The sequence below is a fragment of the Ammodytes marinus genome (genome assembly GCF_949987685.1).
Source record: "Ammodytes marinus genome assembly, chromosome: 7".
Classification (NCBI taxonomy): Eukaryota; Metazoa; Chordata; class Actinopteri; order Uranoscopiformes; family Ammodytidae; genus Ammodytes; species Ammodytes marinus.
Window position 1 is genome coordinate 12,307,152 of NC_137211.1, and position 21,318 is coordinate 12,328,469.

The window sequence follows — 21,318 nt, forward strand, 5'->3', positions numbered from 1 at the left end:
AAACGGTGTGCAATAATATCCCAGTTTAGTACCTTGGCTGCAGCAGAGGACAGTGTGAAGGTAACAGACACCTCGTTGCTTTTGGCCTTGTCCCAATGGTTGGATGTTGCAACTACCTTGCCATCTGCTGCTTCAAATGGTTTGTTTTCTGCGAATGCTACAAAGGAAATGTTTTTAATTAATCCTAAGAAAGTCTGTATCTTAGCTTGCATTTAAAAAGGTGGACTGAGCTATTCTGGAGTAAGCCTGTTGCCAAAATAGGTGAATATATCCTCACAATCCGCTACTTTTCTATACTGTGTGGGCTGAAAATAATCTGGTGTTAATACACAGCCTATACTCTGTAAACGGGCATTTTGCTAGCTACGGCTTTGTTTACATACCAGTATACAGAGCTTAGACTGTGTATTAATACCAGATCTTTTTTCAGCACACACACAGTACGGACAGGTAGTGGATCGTGAGGAGATATTCACAGATTTTTTTTTACAAGAAGTGATTTTGACAACAGGCTTTCTCCAGAATCGCTGACTCCACCTTTGAGCAGCATGTGCAGTGTTGCTGTTGTTTAAGGAAAATCCCATTTTGGATGCTGTATAATACCTGGGATGGCAGTGCGAGGTATTAAAGGGATGATGGGGGATATTGCTCTCTCCGTCTCCTCCTCTTTAGGCTCCCGTAGGTGAGGGAAGCGTGACGTTTCATCTCCTACGTTACTCTCAGGTGATGATGCCGGGATGATGCTTTCTGGGGCATCCTCATCATCACTCTCCATCCTGTTACGAAGACAATTCCTACAATTACAGTCGCTCAGTAACAAAAAACATATTCTAGATGGTGAAAGAAACCAAGAGATGAGTCCTACTGTACCTGATGTCCTCATTCTGGTTATGTGGTGGGGTGGGGAGAGCTGCAAGAATGTCTACACTCTTCACCTCCTCTGTAACAGAATCTGCAGGAGAGAGAGATATGGAGATGGAGAGACAGATCAATATAAAGATATATTAGTATGTAGGGGCACAATAACTGCAACTGAAAATTCAATACTCATGAAAAACATTAATATCAGGCCAAATCCTTTAATATTTACCCATTGGTTCTTCTGCTGGCTCTGTGTCTTTCTGAACCTCAGACAGCTCCTCCCCAGAAGTCACTCCATTCAGCAGCTTGTGCTGTACTGAAGGTGGAGGAGTAGGTGGCAGGGAGGATGGGGGTGTTGGTGGGTTGCTAAGATTACTCTGTAAAAAGGCAAAAAAAAAAAGCATATTCATAAATTACTTATGAAGACTTTGTTCTTGAAAAGGAGTATTAAGCAACAACACATCGTCACAGACTGCATCGGCTAACCACTGGTCAATGTCGCAGCTTAGTTATACCTTAGTGAGTAATTGTGAATAGTAGTCTGGGATATTGTCCAGCACTGCATTTCCAAATGATCCTTTGAGCTGGGCTTTGCCATTGGCTGGGCTGCTTCCAAAAGGGGCAAACAGATCCAGACTGGCAGTGATTGAAGGTTCCATCAGGGGCAGTAGAGAGAGACCCTGGAGGGTAAATGTCCATTAATCTTCATGATTAACAAGCACTCTTTACAACATAAGGGGCCAAATAGTTAAGGATAATCATTTTTGCCAGCCTCTTACCTGTTTGAGTTGTTTTATGAGGGCTTCAGCACTTTTACCAACTTCTTCCTTCTTATTCTTCTTCCGTGCGTTAGGCGCTCGGTCTCCAGTGGCCTTATTAGTCCGCTTTGGCTTTTGTGCAGGGGCCCTTTTTGTTATAGACTGTAAATCCTGTAAAGATCAGTACAATAAATGACAAGTTCTTCCCCACAAACAACAACATACTGCAAAAATCATTTATTCACAGAAGAAAAACATACCTCCATATTTCGTGGCGTCCCTTGAAGTTTTTGTTCCAGCATTGCTAGCTTGCTGTTGATGTGGCCATTGATCTCATTGTGGATGCCTTCAGAGGGCCTCTGGGCACCAAGCTGAAGGTTTTTGGTTCTTAGAAGTTTCTGTAGCAGTTGCTGTCCGGTCTCAGATCTCAGGCCTTGGGTCCCAGGGTCTCCGGTCATGTTTCCAGCATTGATAAAGCTAGTGTTGTTCCCAGAAGTGAGTGTCTCACCCGTTGCTTCTCTCTTTACAGCCCCAGAATGAGCCTCTGCCCCACCATCACACTGAAACTCTCTTGGCTCCTGTTTAATGTTCTGAAGGGTCATCTTACATACATCACCTACTCTAGTGCCATGTTGTTGTGTGTGAGGAACATGGCTCTCCATCATGGGCTGCTGCTGAACATGCATGCCTTTCTGCGGACCATTTGGGATAACTACTGCCTGAGTTGTTTCACTGCCTAAAGTCTGGGCTTCTACTTTTAGTCCTGGACAGTCAAGTGGACTCTTGGCTCCAGGTGACCTCAGTGGAGATGCTTTGACATGGCTGTATGGACTCCCCCGTCCAGCCCTCGTATCAGCTATAGGTGAGGAGACATGGGACGAATGGGGTGAGGCGGGATGGGCGGGGCTCATGCCAAAGGGACCTCTTGGAGAATATGCATGGGATGGAGATCCCTGCAGGCGGCCTGCTGCAGCTACCAATAGTGCTTGTTGGTTCTGGTTGGGAGTGGCTGGACGCATTCCCATTGCTTGATTAAATGTATGCCGTTGTGGATCCCCAGGAGAGTTGGCCATTGGCTGACGTGGAGATGTTGGCCTCACCATCCGGCCCTGGTCCATGGGGGAAGGTGGCACTGGAACCTGACCTCTCATCATATGTTGCATCATCTCCCCTACTTGCGGCTGTTGTTGTTGCTGCCCGGGGACCATCATCCTCTGCTGTAACTGAGGAACAACACCTGGTTGTTGGCCCAGCATGCCTGGTAGTTGCTGAGTGCCAATTGCTCCTGGCTTCCCCATGGCTCCATATGGCATCTGTTGGCCTTCCATCCCTGGCATCTGTTGGCCAACATGCGGTACCTGCCCCGGTGGCATGTGGGGCCTTAACTGACTTTGCTGACCTTGACCCATTGACATCCGCAGCATCTGTCCTTGTTGGAGCTGTCTCTGGGCAATCATAGCCTGGATGTGCTGTATCTGCTGGTTTGGGGGAAGATTGCGAAGCTGAGGATTCTGAGCAATAATTGCTTGAATGTTGATAGGAGTGCGGATCTGTCCGGGTGGAAGTGCAGGCCTCTGGGCCATCATCCCTTGCTGTTGGGCTCTCATCATGCCCATCATGGCCTGTTGTTTTTGCTGTTGGGCCATTAGAGCTAGCTGTTGTGGGTTATGGCCCATGACAACAGGCTGTGGCTGCCCCTGATGGTTCTGGCCTATGATCTGCTGCTGCATGTTGGGATCTTGTGACTGCTGCATAGCATTTTGAACCGTTTGCTGCTGTTGTTGCTGCTGAGAAAGGAAATCTATTGGTTTCCCCTCTTCTTTAATAGTCATCAAATTGGGCTTGTCACCACTGAGGGAACCTTGTCTCTGGAGAGTGAGCGGAACTTGTTGCTGAAGCACACCAATTTGTTGGTCAGGCAAAGACTGGTTTGACTGTTGCTGCTGTGCCATATAAACATGATTTTGCTGCTGCTGTTGTAATTTCTGTCTTGCCAAGTCATTGTGATGATCATTTGCAGAACCTAGTTGGGACATCTGAATGGGTGTGGAGGGTCCACTCTGCTGTGGTGGTGTTCTTGAATCAGGGCTGAGGATCCCACCGTCTTTGGGGCCTGAGTTTTGGGTGTCTGCTGCTCCCTGTGGCTGGGGTGTGATACTCCCTGTCGAAGGCGAGGAACCCATCTGTGGTGTTGAGGGTTGGGAGTGCCCTCCTTGCTCTTGGCCGGGCTGACTGATAATCTGAGTTGGTTGTCTTTGCTGTGCCATCTGCTGCTGCTGAATGTGGGCCAAATTATTCTGCTGCTGCTGTTGCTGCAGCTGCAGCTGCTGCTGAGATGCAAGCATGCGTTGGGCCAGAATGTTCTGTTGTTGTGGAGTTAATTGGGCCTGAGGACCTCTGAGGCCAGGATGACCTGGTGGTCCAACCATTCCCTGTTGACCCATCATCAGCTGAGGCCTCTGTTGCTGTGATGGTGCAACTGGTTGGTTCCCCATCATCCCTGGTTGAGCTGCCATCATGGCTTGAGCATGGTTAATAGGCTGGCCTCCTGCAAGGTTCTGTGGAAGTGGAGCCACAGGCTGACCTCCAACCATTCCTTGTGGAACCTGCACCATGCCCTGCTGATTGGCCTGGTTGGTTAGCATTCCCTGTTGAGTGTTTGCTTGTTGTTGGGCCATAAGTGGGTTCCGCATCATACTGGACTGTGGCTGTGTGATTAAGCCAGCAGACTGTTGATTTGGGTGTGGCATAGGTTGCTGGCCCATCATCACCTGCTGCTGCTGGAGCTTTGCCATCTGCATCCTATGTTGAATCTGTCTCTCTTGTAGAAGCCTGGGGTCTGCACCTTGCATTCCAGGCCCCTGTGGGAAAAATCCTGTTGGCGCACCAGGAGGACCGGGGGCCCTTGCACCACTGGTTCCGAGAGCTGCAGGAAGCTGGGGTTGGGCTCCACCAATAAAGGGCTGCCCTTGGGGCATCCTGACAGGCATTCCACCTTGGGGCATCATGCCAGTGTGCTGACCCATCACTGAGGTTCCCTGTTGGCCCATCACCATCTGGCCAGGCATCTTGGGAAACATGTGAGGAGGGGGCCCCTGAGCAGAATGACCAGCGGTAAGAAGGCCAGAACCTTGTTGATGCTGCTGCTGCTTGCTTCTGTACTCTGCAATGAGATTGGTGTGCTCCTTCTGCTGCTTCCGTACCTAAAGCGGAATAATTGTGAACAGATATGAATTAGCATTATAACATGATACAAAGTTTGTTTATATGGACAAGTTTGTAAAGCTGGTATCTACCCACCTGGTCAAGCTGTTTCTGAATTTTGCTCTGCTCTTCTGTTACCAACTTTAATTTCTCTGCATCTGTTTCAGCAAACTCCCTGCCAGCTTTCTTGGCAGTGCGTTGTTTAGCACACAGTGCCTTGCGTGATTTGCGGTGAACTCCAATCTGTTCCTCCAAAAATTTCAATTGCATTTGGAGTAACTGCTGAGTGTGAAGAAGCCATTCTTCATACTGGTGCTGTTCAGCATCATCTGTGACAGAAGAGGAAAACTTAGAACATCCACAAAAGATTGTGGGGACAGCGATACAACATCTTCATATGACTAAATGCACTTTAAAAAGAGGTAGTTATGGTAGAACATACTGATGATTCCTTGCACAAACTGGGGAGGGTTGGGTCTTGACTGGGTCGGATCACTTGTTTCTCCCTCCTAAACACAAAATGAAAGAATTTGAATAAATGTACTTCACAATGCTTAAAATGTAATTAAACCAATCCTTTCCGACAAGCAAGACAGCATACCTTTGGTGGTCCAGATGCAAGTTGACCTGGATCTGTGCCTGGGGCAGAGGCCAGCCTCTGAGCAAGCAGAGAAACTTGTTGCCTAAAGAGAACGCAAATACCTTCAATAAAACTATAATTGCAATATACTGGACAATTATCACCATTACCATGGTGTTACTGCCACCTGATGGGTTATTGTGATGATATTTGGCATTAGAAAGTTAAAATGTACTTGCATCTTGTTTGGGCCTACTTTTGGACAGAACTGAACAGCTCAAACCAGCACAAGGCTGAACCCAAAATTGAACTAAAGACATTACAGCATTATGAAGTGTGTCCTATGGGTGGATGTCATAGGGCCTGGACCCTTATCAAGCAGGTGAAAGCAGTTTGAAGCTGACAGGACTATGCAGAGCGAATATACTTCCCATCAACTTCCTATTTTGTGGCGAATGACGCCAAGCTACGGCGACGGCATTTGAGCAATTGGACTGAGTGATTCCAATAGGGCTTTGCACCATTTCGTGCTTGGGGCCCTAATTATTAAAATGTTTACACAAAACAAGGTACCTGTTAATTCCAGGGGGCCCAACCATTGGATCTTGTGCCAACACTCTCTTGATACCCTTAAGTGCAACCATCTTTGCCTTGGCAATGGGATCCATGATGTCATCTGTAGCAAATTTGTCTAAATCTGTATAAAAAAAAAAAATGTTTATAAAGCAAGAAAAAAACACAGTTATAGCACTAGTGACCAGTACAAGCCAAAGTACTTACCTTTATCGGGGAAGAAATTGTTCGCCATAGGAGACTGTTTAACCACTTGCTGTGGCTGTTGTTGGTGACTGAGACCTGGATGGATCCCTGGCTGCCCCATTCTCATCATGGCTTGCTGCTGGGCCATTGCCATGTGAGGTTGAGGTGCCATTCCAGATCCCATGAGTCTTTGCTGCTGCTGTTGTAACATGTGCGGAGTGCGAGGTACCATCCCTGGCTGAGCCATCATTCCTTGCGGTGGTGGACGATGGTGTTGTGGCAGCATTATCTGCCCAGGTGCTTGTGGATTCGGCTGTTGATTGGAGAGGCCAGGAAAATGAGGCGCCATGCCTCCCTGGTGGAGGGAACTGAGCTGTTGCTGCTGTTGCTGCTTCTGTTGTTCCTTCTTCTCATGCTCCAGCAGATCCTGTATTAGAAGAGGAAGTTCCCCATCTAAAGAGCTCTCTACTTTTGCCAAATCTACAGAAGGGGAGTGCTGTCCCCCTACATCAGGCAGCCCGAGCAGATCGTCACCAATATCTGAATGTTGTGTAACTGGAGGAAAAGGTAATGGATCCGCTTGGCCTGACAGGGGGTAAGGAAGTCCTCCTAATCGAACAGAGCTGAGCGAAGCTGAATGGTTTTCTTTTGTTTCATCTTTTACCACATTCTTTCCTGACTGCAGCTGAGGAGTCAGACCTCTGTCCTCTACTTTGACCTTTGAGAGATCAGCAGTCAGTGCAGCTGGTGGCAGTTGGGTCACTGACCCACCAGCAGAAGCTGTTGTGAGAGACTTCTGCCCTGGCTCCACTTTGCCTTTCTCTTCAACTTTAACAAGCACAGATCGAGAGGAAGACGAAGGTGCTTCGCTTTCTGCCTCTACCAACCGCAGCTGGTCTGAGAAAACATCTTTAGGGTCTCCTTGGTCTAGTTCAGGGTCAGTGTAAGCCAGCAGGTCAAACTCATCACTGTTAAGCAAGTCGTCTAGATGTGGATCGTTGGTTTCAAGATTGTCGAGGTTGCCTAAGTCATCATCTCCTTTGTCAGGGTCCAAGTCTAGAGCCAAATCATCCTCATCCTCCACAGCTCCATCCCCTGGTGGATCTCCAAGCCCCTCAAGGTCAGGCTCTGGCAGTTCCTCACCGTGTCCTCCCGTGGCAGGCTGTGGCCCTGTGCCTACGCCTCGTTGTTGAAGGTGATGCTGCTCAGTGTTAGGAATGTTCGGGGTGGAAGAAGCCGTCTGGGGCTGCAGGTGGGGCTGTTGAGTTACTGAGCCCGCAGACTGCTGGGGCATTAAGACTGACAGTCCACCCTGCTGTAAATCCAGCTGTGAGTGGCTGCCCCCATCTGTTTGAATACCACCAGCTTGACCCATGTGATGTTGCTGAACATAAGGTGCTGTCATCTCTTGCTGTGGAACGTAGAGACGTTGTCTTGGCTGGGGTCCTCGGGGCATAAAATGGGGTCGTAGGGGAAGCCTCTGTGTGTTGTGTCTCAACTCGATGAACTGCGGTGGGGGTCCTTGACCCATTGGCTGCATGGGCTCTCCTCCATGTCCTGGCATCATGGCGTGAGGGTTGCCCATGCCTTCCAATCCCTGGATGTTGACAGCAGGGTTGTGATTGTGCCTTATGCCCATAGCCTCCATGCCAGGCTGGGTAAACCTCCTTGGACCTTGAGCCTGGCCCTGCCACTGAGGAGGGAATGGGGCACGGGCAAACATGCCCTGAGGTCTGTTTGGCCCTTGTGGCCTGAAAGACAGATGCACAAAATAAATTATATAATATTAAAATGAAATGACACTTTGTGTTTTCTAATTAGTAGTGAAACATAACTATAGTGAAAGAAGTCTCAAATGTTTGCATAAATTGTAAAACAACTCAATTACCTTAGTGCATTAGGATCCATGGGTGTTCCTGTAGGTGGTGGGCGAATGAGCTTGTCCTCCATCCCTCCAACAGCCATAGCCATCTTCCCTGCCACAGAGACCTGAGCTCCAGCAGCAGTAACAGCAACACGATCCTAAAGGAAGTAATAAATGAAAAAAATAGGTAAATGTGCTATTCGAATGAATTGACCTTTTTGGGATAAATAAAGTTATTATATATATATAAAGTCTGAATCTGAAAACAAGAAGACTTCCATTTATCCCACACACTTGTTTTCCATAGCTCTTTACAATTTGCCTATAATAAACAAACAATGGGTGTGTGCACTACCATGCAAGGCCTTGTAAACCATTTTGGGTTTAGTGTCGTGCCCAAAGACAATTCAATTTGATGTGTCTACCCTGTGATTAATGGACAACTTCCTCTACTTGCTGATCCACAGCCATACGAAAGACATCTTTCTAATTGCTACATCAGATTGTTGTCAAGTTGTTACATTTGTTCATGTACATTTGCATAACATTTTTGGCATACTGTTAAAGGTACGTTCACACCTGTGGATATGGTGGTGGTGCTCTGTGGGCCTTGTCTTGTTGAAAGGCTCCCATCTCTCCTCCAGACCAGCCGGGGGACGCATTGCCCGCAGCAGCAGCAGCAGCCTCCTTTCTCTGCATCTGTTGTCTGATTAGGAATTCCCTCAGTCTCTGCCGCTAAAACAAAACAAAAGAAACATTGTTTAGTAAAAACACATAGGAGGTGCATAGAAAGATTGTTCACTGGCTAATGCTTTGATACCTGTCTGTGTTTTTCGAGCTCAGAGGGACTAAGGCCTACTAATGCAGGGTCCTGCACTACTGAAATGTCAGGCATTTCTGGAGTGCCTGCCTGGTGAGGTACGTCAGTAGGGCGGACAGCTAGTGCTTCTTGAGATCCAGAAGATGGTGGCGCCCTGGAGCTAAAGCCGTCGGGCCCCATAGTCTGCTGAGTTTGTTGCTGTAACTGACCCTGTAACATCTGACTCTGCTGTTGGGCCATTTGGAAGCCTGCCATGGTGGGGCTGCGGCTGAAGGTAGGAGGTGCTGAGGGTTTACCAGAGAGAGGATCCCCAATGGAACTGTTGCTGGGATGGGCTGGAGGTGGCTGGTTAGGATGAGGTGAACCTTTGTAACCTGGAGTTCCATCTGGGGCAACAGAGGGGGGGCGAGGGGGTTTGTGCATGGTAGCAAAAGGGTCTCTAGATTGTGGCCTTGAAGGTGGCTGAGAACAAGGTTCAGGGGATTGGAAACGAGGGGTAGCGGGAGAATGGACAGAGTAGGCATCATTGGAGAGGCCACCGGGAGTGTGGGGAGACTGACAGCTGCCCTGGGACTGTGGACTGGAGGGCACTCGAGGGCACATTTCCTGTTGACCTACAGTTTGTCTCTGAGGTCCAAGAGCACAATTGTCACCCGACTGCAGTCTGGGAGTTAGCGGTTGCTGAGAGTGTGGATCAGAGAAAGGGTGAGAAGGAGACTGCCTATAGCCTTCAGATGGGTGACCAGGGGAAGCTCCGGGATGAGCCCCACCCTCCCCTTGGTGCATTCGAGGCGTCATAGGCGCCTTGAATAAACCGTCCCCAGAGTCTAGCATCCCAGCAGGGGAGCCAGTGGGTAGGTCAGGTCTTCCGAATGTGGAGGGGCGCGGAGAAGGTGCACTCATATCAGCCCTGTACTGCACTGTGCTTGCAGGTGAGGAAGCCAATGCAGAAGGTGACGGCGATGAACCATATTCTGGCCGTCCCATCCCCTGCTGGTTTCTGAAAGGGTCTCCATAGTGGGTATTGTGAGTTGGGGAGAAGATGGGTGACTCCCCAAGCCCAGCGCCTCTTGAATGAGGACTTTCTGGAGGTCCTAGGGACTCCTGAGAGCCTTGCTGGGATTGTGGTAGATGAGCCTGTTGCGGCTGCAGCTGAGATCTGAAATAGGGGTCAACCTGCTGAGCCCGTCTGGGGGTTCCAGGAGTTCCTGGTTGCATGTCAAAGGGGCCAAGGCTGGCTGGCCGTCCCTGAGGAGGACCCTGTGGGCCGGAAGCGGAAAAACCTGAGGAAGAGGCCTGCAAGGGGCTGGCCCCAGCGTGGGAGAAGGGCGTGGCTGGGTGTGAGTGAGAATGTGGTGACTGAGGAGGGAGCTTGGCCAGGGGATCTGTTGTCCGGATTTCAGCCGACCCAGGGGTCTTAACAGGTCCATCAGAGAAAAAGACAGAGGAGGATCCTGAATCTGGAGGGAAGGGAAATGGGCTTTCAGCAGAGCTGGGCTGAGAAGAGATGGATGCAGAGCCTGAAGGTGGAGGGATCTGGAGGTGTAGACTGGGTCGTTCTCCCTTCACACGCCCCGGCTCTGTCTTGATTGGTCTGCACACCTGACTCTCTGCCTGCTGTGAGAAGAGGAGAGGAGTGTACAGAGGAAATATTTACAATCACTAATAAAAAAGGTACCAAACCTTTTATTCACCTTGACAGTATAAAAGGATGACGATGCTTCAACTCACCTTCTGTGCCTTGTTGATCCTCTGAGCTGCTCGGTTATCTTTGGCCTTTTGCTACAGAAATAAATTGGATGTTAAAGAAGATTTGTTAAAAAATTATAATAATAAACAAACACTTCTTAAACATTGTGCAGGCCGAGTCTGGACAATACTAATGCCAAATTTCTCATTGGACTTCTAAGGAGCTGTGTCTCCTCGCTTGTAACTTGAGACTGATGGCAACCTTCAATAAAGAAACCTGATGAGACCAGAACTACTATCTCCACGAGTCTCCCTTGCACGTCGTCTCCTTCTAGTTTTAGAAGTTGATGGAATCAAAGGCCCTCTCGGCCACCTATCTGATTCCACTTCAGTACTGTAGGCCACCAGTGAGAATATGATCAAGACTTAAAATAGCAAGAACATCATCAAACGTCATCGATTACATTTTAAACCGAACTGCAGGAAACAATTGTTAAAAGGTAATATAAATCATTGCTTTCTTTAAAAAACAGGGAACCTACCAGATATGGAACCTTGTCAGCAGCCGACACCTTCCTCCAGATCTTCATGATTTGCTTACAGCGACTAGCCCAGTCTGTGACAGAAGAAATATTAAACAATTGCAACATTCAACAGTGATAAATAAACCTTACTTTGAAAACGCATGACGGCTTGGTCATATAATAGGTTGTACATGTTGGTTTAGTATTTTATTTCATCCACCTGGATAGTCCTGTCTGAGAGTGGGAAAGTTGGTATTGGCATAAAGCACAGGGGAAATGGTTGAGACTTCTCCCAGCTCCTCATCTTTCTCCCAGCGTTGGAGACTGCGCTGGTTGTAGGACAGACCGTCACTCTCTCCCTCAGTGGGGGTCGGTGGGGAGGAGGGAGTTGCTGGGGTAGTGGGAGTAGCCCAGGGGCTCTCCTCACCCCCATCTGGACTGAACAGTCCTCCTCGGTCTCTGTACACCAAAGTAGAGGATATTGTATTATATAAATTAAGTGCTTACATGTGTCAAAGTCAGGAATGATAAGTCAATTCCAAATTGCTACAGATTATTGTAAAATAAAATGCAATAGACAATTCAGTATTGGTCCTACCGCATGTCAAAGAACGGTGACTGAGAGAGGCCAGGAAAAGCTTCCATCATTCCAGCTGAGGGCAGGGACCCTGCAGGAGATGTTATTGCTTGAATCCAGAGCTGAACTTCACTTAATCATTTTTATTCATAGTACTTACAAAGTCCTTTGCCATAAAACAAATATAGTTATTATCGTCAATAAGGTTTTAATGATACAATCATCTGCAGGCATTGTACACACCTGAGAGTAGAGCTCTCTGCGGTAGAGTGCTACATTTGAGTTCTCCCTTACTGCCCTCCAAGATGGGCTTAATGCCCCCCAAAGAGGAGCCATCTGACACTCCCAGAACCTTCCTGAAGAACTGCTCCGAGTCCTGACTCTCCACCCCTTGCGGAAGACCTGTCATGCGAGGAAAACATGGTGTAAGGCATGAAAATCAGATATCAAATATTTACCTAAAGTAATGTTACACACTGTATAGTATACCAAAATATCTTGTCAGGGTTGTACCTTCACTTTTTTCTGCATCAGAGTCATGAGGATCAGTTGATGCCTGTTCCTTCAGCGATAAGGATGGTGCAGAGATTCCTAAAAATCATCAAGAAAAGAGTCATATTTAACCAAAATGCATTTACCTTAAGACTATGCCAATAAACCAGTAGCATCAGTGTATCAAAGCTAAACTCACCTGCACCTTCTCCCTGAGCCTGGGGGGCCTCACCCACCTCTTGCTTGAGAGGAAATATACCTTTCCCCACATGATCCTTTGCCTCAGCTAGAGAGAAAAGCACAAAGGTCAGACACCCTGTACTGACCCTTCCCACACCAATTGTCACAAATAATGAGTTAGGGGTCAAGTAAGTGTTCTTACTCTCTGGGGCAGTAGTTTTGACCCCTGACGGCGCTGGTAATGAAGGTCGAGCAAGGCACGAGCCTGGCCTTTGCCCTGAGGGAATCATCACAGCTTTTTTACCCAAGTCTATTAGTGTCTTCCCAAAGAACGCCTCCTGTAGTGAAAAGAACAAACATTTAAGAGATGAACATTTCATAGAAAACCAGAATTTTCAAAACAGTTTAAAGAAAAGGCGCATAGAAAGAGTGGGAACCTGGAGATAAGCTGGAAACATGTCCTCAAGTTTGCTCTTCTTCCGGCCTCGTCGTTTCTTGGCCTGTTCCTCACCCTCCACGGGTTTCGGATCCATTATGTTATCTGTGTCAGGGTGGGGTCCTATGCATATAGAACCGATAAATTCAGTTACCGGAACTTACAATATTCACAACAAACAAATGTGGTCTCGCCGCCACTACTAATGGAAGGATAATGAGAGGGCGTCCAGACCAAAACAGTATGCATTAAAGAAAAGGGAGTTGTGTTGGTGGGGGAATGCTGCCTCATTGACTTGGTGGATGACGTGGCTTTGCACTGTGTAAAAAGATAACCCAGGATCAACTTTGTTGCTGGATTACCCTGCTTTACTCATTCCCTCTACAAGGGCAGCCCAAATGTGATAACAGAATGGCCTTATTCAAATGAATGAGGGAGCTACATTTTTTAAAGCACTAAACCCCAACCTAATTTAGTCACCCACACTTTATGACTCGAGCTGATGAGAATTATAGAATTATTCTATTATATAATAAAATATTGAATTAAATGAAATGAAATTCAACTGTTCACTGTTGTCACCAACCTTCATCAATTGTTCTCTCAATTGGCTGTCCATCTAAGGTAGTCTCTCCAGCCAGCTGGGCAAAAAATTCTTTCTTCATCCGTGTGTGACACTTCCTTTGTCGCACCATGAAGCCTCCAATTCCTAGAACAATTTATGAGTAACATATTTGTAAATGTTTTGTGGCTGCTCACACATCTAATGTGGATGTTATAGTTTTTCTTGTGAAACTTTGGGTGGCTTACCTGGCCTATAAGGTTTCCGTTTTCTTTTTTTGCTATCTTCCGTCTCCTCTGCTCCAGCAATGCCTTCCGTTCCCTCTGCACCTGCATCCCTCTCAGCACCACCTTCTCGGTCAGGGCTCCCGTGGTTCTCCATTTTAGGTTCACATTCCATGGGCTCCCCACAGCCTAGATATACAGAATAATGGAATATGTAGAAAGTCATACATAATAAAAGGAGCAAAAACATCCTTGAAAACTGTTCATACACTAATGAATTAGTGGAAACAATGTTCCAACCTTTTCCATCCTCTCCTTCGCCTTCTCCCTCCCTCAGATCCATTCCATCAGGACCTCCTTCACAACACAGAGTGCCGAGACGGGAACGACGCTGCCGTCTCTTGTGAAGGGGAGACATGGAGATGCTGCGGAGCAGGGACATCCCTGACTCTGTCAACCACACACCTTCTAGTCTGTAGAACTGGGGTTCTGTAAAGTTGAATTAGCAAATATGAGTGACTTACAATAAGACCAACAAAACATGACCAGCGAGAATGTGCTTGTGATAATAAACACAAATAAGTTCCACTAACCTGGCTCTTTGATCTTTATTGAGGCCATAATGGCTGACTCTACTACTGCGAACAAAGGCAAAAGCAGGAACAAAAAACAAAGAAAACCATGTCATCAGTACAAACAACAATATACTGAGTATATTTTTGAAAGCATAAGCCTCGTTTCCACTGACCGGTGCAGTTCGGTTGAAAAATTTGGAAAGGGAAACAAAATAAGCTAATCCTCCCACACATATTTTTGTCACCCTTTCGTTGGGGTACCAAGCCGTCCCAAAAGGGTGGCACTAAACACTGCAGTCCGTTGATTGGTGGACATGATCAACATCTCCGTGCAAGATATAAATCGCCGTCTGAAATCTCCAAAGCAAGATTGAAGACACTTGTGTTTGGAAAAAATATTGGCGTGCCGCTTTGTTTATTTTGCGTTTTACACTTAATTTAAATTATTGGCAGGCTACACTGTGTCCCACTGCTATAATGTCACAATAGTTACGTAGCTGCCACAGCCAGCTCTAAACCCTCAACGGCTCTGAACCATGGGCTTTATAAAGGCCTACTCCGACAGCAGATATTGCCGTACAGCATGTACCCCTCCTACCAATTTAGGGTACTGTGGGTAGTGGAAACGCAAGCCATATCTAGGCTTACAGTGCCCTGCCGAACCAAACAGTGCTGCTTAGTGGAAACGAGGCAATAGTCTTCGTGTCTTCAATTTTTTTTAAAGTGTCGTTCCGAAACTTACCCACAGGTTTTGGAACATATGGGGTGCAGGATGTGCATGCAAAGCCCTCATCAGAAGCTTGTTCCACCTCATCCTCTGTGTACAGACTCTCACAGACAGCATGGACCCATCTGCACAGGCACAACAAAATACATTGGTACGCACTTTTTTCAAAACAAATCACAGCTCAGATGATGTTATGGAATAATTCATGACATGGAAAATACATAAATAATCCATTCCCCACTTGTCATCATTAGCTGCAGTCTCATGAATACCTCAGTTTCTGTGTCTAGTTTGTGCGTATGTAGTTCTAATGAGCAGCACCCACCGATCACAGTACTGACACTGCAGCAGCAGCTCCTCCTCCATGAAGTTCTCTCTGCATACTGGACAAGTGACGAGGCTGGCACAGGGGCCACAGTGGGTGTAGTTGTTCTGCCACTCACAGTGGAAACCCGGTGAGTTGGAACGACATTGGACACAGCACACACACCTGCACAGAAGGAGTGAGGCACAATGTCTTATATCCCCAAAAATGCCTATGTGAGTGGTGTTATATTCTTTCTGTTGGTACAGATGCAAGAGGCAGTAGGATGGACATCTCAATTGCTAATGCAAGGCTGAGGCATGAGTGTTTTACATAATATGCAAAACTTCATGTACTCATTTCCATTTGACCCCATTCAAAGCTACAAGGCTGAACAAAGCATTGTGCCGTGCATTTAGAGTTCCAATCTTCTTCTTTTTTACCATTTGCACTTCCAACCACCCTTGGGAACATTGTGCAGGGGTGGGTCCAAGCAGTAGGTGTGATAGCTGACATCACAGTCGTCACACAGAAGCAGACGAGAGGGGTCCGAGGCCTTTCCGCACATCTCGCACACGATACATTCCAAACAACGCCAGCCCTTACGGAGCATCGTCTTGGTGATCTACAGAGGATGTCAGGTTTAGTCTATTTGGATTTAGGAAATATAGTGAAGGGATACTGATATCAAGGGATAACATTGTGCTTACTTTGCTGTTCACACAGTACGGGTGGTAACACTGGGCACACTGAGCACAAGCCAACAACTGCCCCTCCGTTCCCTTTCCAAAACTGCCACATACAACACACATATCCTAAAACAAGAGGAAAGAAAGTGAGGAGGAAAAATGAGAGAGGAAACAAAGTCAAATTGGGTTGCATTTTAAAGTGAGAACGTTGAATGAACTAGTGTCACACTAGTAAAATGTAGGGTTACACAGTGAGACCATAAAACACTCTTTCTGCCTTTTCTCAGGCTAGGATGAACCGATTTCAAAAATGTTTGCACATTTATACAATAGGGATCTCACCGGTGAAGTAGGTCTTTAAACATGTCAGGTTAAAATAAGACTTACCTGGAGCAGGACAAATTTATCAGTGTTTGAGAAAAGAACCACTGTGTTCTGCATGGTGTCATCTTCCTCATCTTCTTCCTCCTTACTCACTCCAGTCTCTGCAGTCATGCTTAGCTGTGGACAAGGGGATTACCATTTACAAACATATTGCAATTAAGTATGTAAAAAAAAACTATAAGAAAATAAAAGTAATTGTGACATTATAAAAGTGAAAAAAAACTATGAGAAAATCTTAATGTGAAGTGTAGCTCACCAAGAAGGCATCAATGCAGGAGGCCATGGCTTTGAGGCGGGACCTCCCTCCACGCCCTCTCCCTCCTGCACCACCACCTCTGGGTCGACGCTTGCCAGGAAAACTATTGCTTCGCCCCTAGAAGTCGAGGAAAAACCATTTCAATGTCAAATTACATCTTGAACGAGTTTAGGTATAATGTCAACCCTTCAAACATCATCGCCCCAATAAAAATAGAACATCTGGTATGTGGTGAGCTCACCTGTTTGACCCGTGAGCGCCCTGGGGATCCTCTGCGCTTCACCTTCTCTCTGTCACTTCTGAGGAGTTCAAAGGGAAGCGAGTCATCGGTCTCAGTGAGCAGGTTGTCTGCGTGCGAGCGGCCCAGGCCCAGCTCCATGGACAGCTGATGGTCGGCTTCTCCCGGAGAGCCCAGAAAGCCGCTGCTGCTCTCGTCTTCGTGGCTCAAATAGGACATGTCATCCAGCAGCAGTTCTTGCTTCACCTCTCGCTCATGCAGTTCCTCCTTTAAGTCCTCATTCAGTCCTTCTTCATCGTCCTCCTCCTCGTCAGAGTGAGGTAGTAACCTACCCTCCATGTCCATAGCAGAGAGGTCGTCTTGTCTGTCTACTGATGGAGAAAGAGGAGAAGGAGACTGGGCATCCTGGCATGGACTTCTTTCCAAATGCTCTGTTTTGTCCACAGGGGCAGGAGAACATGGTAACGTTGGTGGATCCTTACTGAATGGTTCTGTGATAGGCATTCCATCAGTGCCACTGTTTAATAACTCTGGTGATACTTCTTGTTTCACTGAAGGAGTGGCCTCCTGCTTGTCCTCCTCTTTCTCCACCTCCATTCGTTCCAGCCCCTGCGGCGACACTGGTGTTGTTTGGACTTTAGTGTTGTGTGACTGCGTCTCTAATGTGGTCTTGTGGGAAGGGGTGGTTTGGGTCACCCGGCTGTCTGCCTCTTCTGCTTTCTCTTCATCCACAGGTAGACAAGAGGCCCTCTGTTCTGTTGCTGCACATTCTACATTTGAGATCAAAGAATGCATGATTATTAATGTTAACATATACACAACTATTATTAGTCACGGCACGCCATTATATAAAGATAAGGTACTGCTTTGTGTTCATGTTCAAATATGTATTGAGTGTGTTTTGAGCTTACTCATAGACTTAAGTATAGCAGCGAGCGCTTCAGAAGTGGATTCTTCCATTGCTACCTTAGAACCTTCCTTCATGATTCTCTCCCCAACGTCTGTTGTCTCAACAACTGCAGAATCCACCCCTAAAGACAAAAATAGTTTACTTACTTTTCCCCATGACTGGCATTCTTTGTAAGTTTTATCTTATGATGCGTTAAGACTCAAACCTACCCAAGTCCATTGGTCTCTCTTTGTCAGGCGAGGGTTCAGACTGACCCATCTCTGATGGTGTCCCCTGTGATACGCCTGTGTGCTTTTCTGCATCAATTTGGACTGTCATCTCCACCGACCCCACATGTCCTTCAGTCTCCTCAGACACCTCTCTGGTTTGTGTCTCCGCTGTGTGTGGTTGAGTGACAGGCTGCTGCTGATCATCCTTGCAAAGCAGACAGACGCACTTGACTTCTGGAAGTTCCCCTGGTAACGCACACTCACTGTGCACCCACCTAAGACAATAAAGAAATTATCAACAAAATATTTGATATGACTGATAAGCGCACAAAAAATGGCTACGTCCAATTAACTCTATTGTCTAATGTCTATGAGTGTTAAACTAACCTGTGGCACATGCTGCAGCACTGCAGAGCAACAGATGGGTCGGGAGCTTTGCTGCAGACCCCACACACAGAGCTGCGGAGACGCTGACAGCCCTCACACACGGCATAGTTGTCAAACCACTGGGCAGAACCTGGCAGCACCAGTCCTCGGACGCCACACTCCGTACATACACGGCACCTCTGAGATAATACAAATTACAGAGATGAAACGTTAAAACTGGATGGTCGAACAAAATCATGATAAAAGGTCTCCTCAAAGTCTCAAAATAAGTCGATGAACATAGTTTCAAGATAAGGTCATTTGTTTGTACAGAGGTGAAAGACAAATGTTACTCACTCTGCATTTCCATGGGTCAGAGGGAAGAGAATCTATGGCCGGCTGGAGACAGAAGGTGTGGTAGCCCTTATCACAGGCATCGCAAACCAACATTTTGGAGTCTTCTCCTGGTTGTCTAAGAAAGTGAAGAATCAAGATATTACTCTTAAAAAGGGAAATTTGCAAAACACAATGTAAATATCATGCAAAACATTGGGCATTATATCTGAATCGCTGCTATGTGCAGTTTCATTCACAAAATGTGAACTCACCTGCAAGTCTGGCACACTTTACACTCTGGACACTGCCATCCTGCTCGCTGGATTGGTGTGGCACCGATCTCCAGACAGGCTGCATGATAATGTAGGCCACAACCCGTACAGAACAGCAAGTCTGTGAGCTCCCCCACTGAGTCACACACTGCACACCAAGCCTCCTCACCAGCTGTTAAAATATAAATATGGTTTAATATTAGGAAAAAACTCATGATTTAACATGATTTTTTAGTTTTCCTTAGTTCAACAGGAAAGTTCACATGTAAATCACCACAAGATAGGTAGCTAGTAGGCACTTGTTAAAGATGGCGTTCTTACCCAGCTCCTCCGCCTTATCTATGTGCTCTGGACAGAGGAGGGCCAATTGCTTCATGGACTGGAAGGATCCACTAGCTGCCGAGCAGGGGAAGTGGTAGAACCGTGAGCAGCCTTCAGCATGGCATTGAATGGTTGCACCCAGCCTTTTGCAGTATTCACAAAGCTGAAACAAACAAATAGTACCAGGTAAGATTTTTTTTAATCAGGGGCTTTATCCCTATATTCCCACACAATACCATCTAATCCAATTATATGGAGAGCCACTAACCCGCTGTGTCCCTGAGATGACGGCCTTATCCACGTTCTCCAGCTCCTCATCCTCCAGCCGCTTCACTCCCTCCGACCACGCCGCACACCAGTGATGAACCCAACAACCCTCTGTTCATTATGACACCCAACATCAGTAGGTTTACAGACAAAATACAAATATACATTAATGCATGTTTTGTAGTAGATAGAACCTACAATACGAATCATTTACAATAGTAATAATGTGTTGTACACTAATGAAATATAGTAGTATAGTGTTATGAATTTAACCTGAGTCGTCAAAGAGTGACGCCAGACAGGGCGAGTCGGAAAATCCAATGGAAGACAGGTCATCATTCCCGGGCTGTGGCAGTGGGGAAGCTGATGGCTTGAGCGTGGGCCGCTCACTAGATGGCCCAAAGTGTCTCAGTTCCCGCTGTCCATGCAGGCTCCGCTCCACACAGTTACAGAGCGCACAAGCCCGAGAGTTCTCTCTGTAATTTTACAAACAAGATTCTGTTTATGTTGTTGGAAACCAATACCAGTTTCTTGCAATGAAGATTTCAACTGTGTGTGTGCATGATATCCTTTATGATCGGAATGGAAAACTTACACAGGTGTGCTAGCAGAGGATGCATTAGCACCAGTCAAAGTTTCAGCAGCAGGGAGGGCTTTGGACTCCTCAGAGGAGACAGGCTGCTTTGAAGTGGCATTGTCATCAGCTATAGAATGGAAGTGAAAAAAGAATAGAAAAGTCATAAGAAGGCTGACACTGTAAATGATAATGGTAACACCAACTTAAATAAATGTATCTGCTTCATTTGTTCTGCTCTATTGTCTCCAATAAATTGTGTTTACCAATCTCTTAAGTGGGAAAATGAAGAAACAAAATGTATTTTCTTACATTTTCCTGGCCAGGCAAAGGCATTTAGTGAGGTTATTTGTCTTCCTGCAGTAAAGTGTACCTTTATAATAAAAGACATCACATTACCTGTTGGTTCAGAGTCATTCTCTTCGCAGCTTGATTTCTGCTCGTCCATCCCACACACTGATTTTGACCTCCTGGACAGAGATCTGCAATTTAAAAAAATAAGTAGAACCCACTTGTTATTGTTCATCACAAGTAGCTTGGTAAAATGAATAAACAATAATAACAATATGTGGGCATGTTATCTTGTAACTGACTATGCTATTAACATCAAGTATATTTTCACTGCGTAATAAATGGAGAAAAAAGATCTGTTGATATGAAGGAAATTCCTAAATGCATGAGATTTAACTTTGCTCCAATAAAATTATGAACAGCTAGCCTGAGTGGTAGGCAAGTCTCCACTTAAAAATATTAGGCAACATGTTTATCATCACAAAAAGGGAACCAACAAATAGCATCTTTCTTTGCCACACCATACTGCACACTGGTCTCACTACAAAACTAAAAGCCCTCTTAACGTAAAGACTTACAGACGACAACGCAAACCATTAAACATGGCTGTTACGCGCCCACTTTATGTGATCTCCCTGTGTTAATCTGACTAACGTTCGCACTAATGCAATCGAGCTTCCTCGCAAACTCATGAAAATAGCGCGAGGGTTACAGGAGACAGGTCGAACGGAAACCGCGTTAACAAATCGAGTTCTTATTTACCCAGCATTGCATAATCCAAATAGGTGAAACTGCTGCGTTAAATAGCACAAAATGTTAAGACTAAAACGGTGTTTTCCCTAAATAAAACAACCATAACTCGGGATACACAAAGAAATACACAACTTCCGTATGTAGAACTTCCTGTTGCAGCGGGACTCCTTTCGTGCAGAACCTTTGTCGCTCGCATCATAGTTCCGCTGTGAGATTCTCGCCATTACCAAACAATAATGTAAAACAAACACTCAACGCTGTCCGGACTCACTATTTCTACAGGGGCAAACACAAAGTCATTGCATGCTCTTTTTCT

General features: G+C 46.3%; 1 protein-coding gene across 3 annotated transcripts in view; it reads right to left on the reverse strand.

The window, feature by feature from the left end:
* kmt2d (lysine (K)-specific methyltransferase 2D) overlaps window positions 1-21,318 on the reverse strand; it is a 30,365-nt gene that overhangs the window by 7,363 nt on the left and 1,684 nt on the right. The window contains exons 2-46 of one of the 3 annotated variants that reach the window (XM_080031339.1): window positions 20,358-20,440; window positions 19,980-20,088; window positions 19,658-19,860; window positions 19,386-19,495; window positions 19,118-19,280; window positions 18,797-18,968; window positions 18,546-18,660; window positions 18,210-18,388; window positions 17,823-18,097; window positions 17,615-17,734; window positions 16,707-17,473; window positions 16,466-16,582; window positions 16,213-16,326; window positions 15,847-15,951; window positions 15,580-15,761; window positions 15,158-15,322; window positions 14,848-14,957; window positions 14,124-14,165; window positions 13,831-14,019; window positions 13,555-13,719; window positions 13,331-13,453; window positions 12,746-12,867; window positions 12,511-12,646; window positions 12,328-12,414; window positions 12,150-12,227; window positions 11,880-12,038; window positions 11,658-11,727; window positions 11,280-11,518; window positions 11,078-11,151; window positions 10,578-10,628; window positions 8,847-10,463; window positions 8,606-8,761; window positions 8,051-8,184; window positions 6,184-7,913; window positions 5,977-6,100; window positions 5,425-5,506; window positions 5,266-5,332; window positions 4,920-5,152; window positions 1,880-4,822; window positions 1,641-1,790; window positions 1,377-1,541; window positions 1,091-1,238; window positions 871-952; window positions 604-776; window positions 33-157 (exon numbers count right to left, since the gene is read on the reverse strand). In XM_080031339.1, the coding sequence (XP_079887465.1) occupies window positions 33-157; window positions 604-776; window positions 871-952; window positions 1,091-1,238; window positions 1,377-1,541; window positions 1,641-1,790; window positions 1,880-4,822; window positions 4,920-5,152; window positions 5,266-5,332; window positions 5,425-5,506; window positions 5,977-6,100; window positions 6,184-7,913; window positions 8,051-8,184; window positions 8,606-8,761; window positions 8,847-10,463; window positions 10,578-10,628; window positions 11,078-11,151; window positions 11,280-11,518; window positions 11,658-11,727; window positions 11,880-12,038; window positions 12,150-12,227; window positions 12,328-12,414; window positions 12,511-12,646; window positions 12,746-12,867; window positions 13,331-13,453; window positions 13,555-13,719; window positions 13,831-14,019; window positions 14,124-14,165; window positions 14,848-14,957; window positions 15,158-15,322; window positions 15,580-15,761; window positions 15,847-15,951; window positions 16,213-16,326; window positions 16,466-16,582; window positions 16,707-17,473; window positions 17,615-17,734; window positions 17,823-18,097; window positions 18,210-18,388; window positions 18,546-18,660; window positions 18,797-18,968; window positions 19,118-19,280; window positions 19,386-19,495; window positions 19,658-19,860; window positions 19,980-20,088; window positions 20,358-20,406 (12,519 nt within the window). In that variant the 5' untranslated portion in view covers window positions 20,407-20,440. Of the gene's footprint in view, window positions 1-32; window positions 158-603; window positions 777-870; window positions 953-1,090; window positions 1,239-1,376; window positions 1,542-1,640; window positions 1,791-1,879; window positions 4,823-4,919; window positions 5,153-5,265; window positions 5,333-5,424; window positions 5,507-5,976; window positions 6,101-6,183; window positions 7,914-8,050; window positions 8,185-8,605; window positions 8,762-8,846; window positions 10,464-10,577; window positions 10,629-11,077; window positions 11,152-11,279; window positions 11,519-11,657; window positions 11,728-11,879; window positions 12,039-12,149; window positions 12,228-12,327; window positions 12,415-12,510; window positions 12,647-12,745; window positions 12,868-13,330; window positions 13,454-13,554; window positions 13,720-13,830; window positions 14,020-14,123; window positions 14,169-14,847; window positions 14,958-15,157; window positions 15,323-15,579; window positions 15,762-15,846; window positions 15,952-16,212; window positions 16,327-16,465; window positions 16,583-16,706; window positions 17,474-17,614; window positions 17,735-17,822; window positions 18,098-18,209; window positions 18,389-18,545; window positions 18,661-18,796; window positions 18,969-19,117; window positions 19,281-19,385; window positions 19,496-19,657; window positions 19,861-19,979; window positions 20,089-20,357; window positions 20,441-21,318 lie in introns of all 3 variants that reach the window. The other 2 variants (XM_080031340.1, XM_080031338.1) reach the window with 2 other exon arrangements.